Consider the following 2857-nt stretch of genomic DNA (forward strand, 5'->3'; position numbering starts at 1 on the left):
GCCACACCCCCTACTGGGGATCGAGCCTGCAACCCGGGCATGTGCCCTTGACCAGAATCGAACCTGGGACCCTTCAGTCCTCAGGCCGAGGCTCTATCCACTGAGCCAAACCAGCTAGAGCGGAAGTTTATTTTTATTATAAACTCTTTTGTACTCTTTCCTCTTTAAGTGCATAATTCTGTTTGGAGTCTTGGATGAAAAAGCATGAACACTTTTCTTCACCTCACAGGGCTGCTGGGCTGAGCTAAGGCTTGGAGTAGAGAACATCACCGCCAACATGCTGTCGGGACTCACACCTCCTCCCCACTTCAGCCCCTGACCTGGCACAGGCTCAGAACCTCCACCCTGGCCCCAGGCGAGGGCTGGTCCTCTCCAGTGTCTACCACACTAGGCCTAGAGAGATCTCTCTGGTACCCAGATCTGCCCAGCCTCCTCCTGCCCAAACACTTCCTGTGGTTCCTCAATGTCCTTGGGTTAAAATGGAAGCCATTAACATTGCTTCAAAGCCTTCCACATCTCTCTCTTCTTGTCTCCCTCCCTCTCTTCCTTCCTCCTTCCTTCTCCCTTCTCTCCCCTTCCTTCCCTCTTCGCCGTCCCTCTCCCTCTGCCCTTCTCCCCAACTCCCTCGCTTTGCCAGGACTGTCCCTTTTTCCCAAACTGGGCCAGGTCAGTAGATCCATGCAAACATCTACTGATCAGCATTCAGGGTCACAGCGGACACACTCCTTCCGCTCTCAGCCTTGCCCATCTTACTGTCAACTCCGGGCCCTGAGCAGGGACTGTTCCCGCCCAAGCCTGGAGCTCCCAGAAGGCAAAGGCTGGCTGGGTCCTTTCTGGGCCTCCAGGATGGAGAAGGGGGCCGGGGAGAATTGGAGATGGCACCGTGGTGCAGATGGGGGACAGTGTGGCAGTGTTTGTTGAAGAGGGACTGGATGGGGGCAGATTCAGGTGTAACTGGGCAAGAGTTGAGTGGCTCTCTGCCTAAGGGTCCCCTGGGAATCTTGGTCTAAACAATATGGAAGGAATTAGGAGGCAAGAGATAAGTAAAAATATAGGTGGTGAAGATACTTGAAAAAAAAAGTGATATCAGAGAGGAAAGGAAGGGAGTGAAGGAGAAGATAACTTACTGAAATGCCCTCACACATTGTCCCTAATTTTCTCAGCAGCCCTGATCTTTCTGTCCCCAAAGCCTGTAACCTTTGTCCTGCTCTCCAGGCTGGGTTCCAGACCCTGCCTCTGGACTCTGCTTCCATTCCCACCAAATGGGAGGACACAATGACAGAATCAACCAAAAGATCTTCCCTCTTCCCCACTTTGGGGGCAGAGCCAATGAGAGGGGCTCAGGAAGAAGCCAGGAGGACCTGCACTCACCATTCCATCTCTTGAGGCTCTCGGTCCCCCAGGAGTTGTTGCACCTCCTGCCGGCAGCGCTCCTGGTATTCCGGGTGCCTTGCGAGGTTGTACAGGACCCAGGAGAGGCCGCTGGCTGTGGTGTCATGGCCTGGGAGGCAGTCAGACAGGCTTGGGTCTCTGGCACCAGAAGGTGGGCCGTGCCCTTATGTGAGGCCCTCGGGGAGGATGGGGAGGAATGGGAAGGATGAGGCAGTCCAGGGCCCCCTGCCAAGTCCCTGGAATAGACAGACCCCTGCCCCCTCTGCACTCCCACACTGGGGCCCTCACCCTCAAACATGAAGGTGTCCGCTTCATCTCGAATGTCTTCATCTGATAATGCCTTCCCATCTTCATCCTGGAGAGAAAGCAAGACTCCCCAAATGACAGCAGCTCTGGTGGCCCCTGAGGCAATCTCTGAAGTGCCATCATCCATTCAGAAACCTAAGCCCACACTGCACTCCAGACCTCCCTTTCTCACCAGCACCAAGAGGCCTCGACCCGGAGGCCTCCTCCTTGGCATCATTGCCTCCTGGTGATGAGGGCTTTCTGATTTAAGAAAAGTTACTGGCACCCTGGGTTACAGATGATTGAATTGCCTTGGAAATTAGACAGTGAGCATTGCCCCAGAGCCAGGGCTCGCATTCTAGGATGGCCAATCCAGAGGCTCTGTCTTCGCTGGAGATGAAGAATGGGTTATAAATCTATACAAACTGTAGACTGCCTTCTCAAAGGATTTGTTTATGCTCCGAAACCATAATAACCTCCTCTTCCTCCTTCTTCCTCCTCCTCCTCCTCCCCCCACCTACTGAAGAAAGGGCAGATGTGTCAGCTGTCCCATGTAAGTTCTAAAATTCAAAAAGTGCAGGACCTCTCTATGATGCAAGCACATGGTAAACATATCATGTAGCCCTGAGAAGAATGTGGGAGTGGGGAACCAGGGCTATAGTTCTAACCTGGCTCCTATTACTGCCATGAGTAATAGTATATATATTCATGGTAGACTAACTTATTAAGTTGAAGGTAGAATTAAACCTAGGCCCTTCACAGTTTCAAACTTAGCAATCCCCTATAGGTTACACTGCACACAGTCACCTCTAAAACTCATCCCTGATTATCCCCCCCCACCACCTTCCTCAAGCACCCTCCATGGCTCCCCAGTGCCCTCTGCATCAAACCCACGCTCTTCAATTGGACATTTGAAATCGTGTCCATTCTTCCTTTGCCATTCCGATGCCACAGGAGCCCACCTTGGTCAGCAGGAGCACATCAATGAAGTCCAAAGTCTTGGTCCTAGCCTTGGCCTCCAGGAAGTCCTCCACACCCTGGTCAGGGAGGGAGGGGGTCACCAGGGCACTGAGCTCCAAGATGGCAGCAATATATTCGCTGGGCCTCCTGCAGGATGAGGGCAGGGGGGGAAGCAACTTAGTTCACCTAAAGCCTGAGGTGGTCCTCCCACCAGAAGCCA

The 2857-nt window shown here is 53.1% G+C and overlaps 1 protein-coding gene across 1 annotated transcript in view; it reads right to left on the reverse strand.

The window, feature by feature from the left end:
* Window positions 1–2784, reverse strand: part of LOC102755887 (phylloquinone omega-hydroxylase CYP4F2-like) — a gene marked incomplete at its 5' end in the record, with an annotated part of 4990 nt that extends 2206 nt beyond the window's left edge. Inside the window, 4 exons of the mRNA XM_006754799.2 lie at window positions 840–928; window positions 1372–1501; window positions 1681–1747; window positions 2640–2784. Coding sequence (XP_006754862.1) covers window positions 840–928; window positions 1372–1501; window positions 1681–1747; window positions 2640–2784 — 431 coding nt within the window. The remainder of the gene's footprint in view (window positions 1–839; window positions 929–1371; window positions 1502–1680; window positions 1748–2639) is intronic.
* Between the last annotated feature and the right edge of the window lie 73 nt (window positions 2785–2857).

Source organism: Myotis davidii, unplaced genomic scaffold (genome assembly GCF_000327345.1).
Source record: "Myotis davidii unplaced genomic scaffold, ASM32734v1 scaffold14793, whole genome shotgun sequence".
In the NCBI taxonomy this organism is placed as follows: Eukaryota; Metazoa; Chordata; class Mammalia; order Chiroptera; family Vespertilionidae; genus Myotis; species Myotis davidii.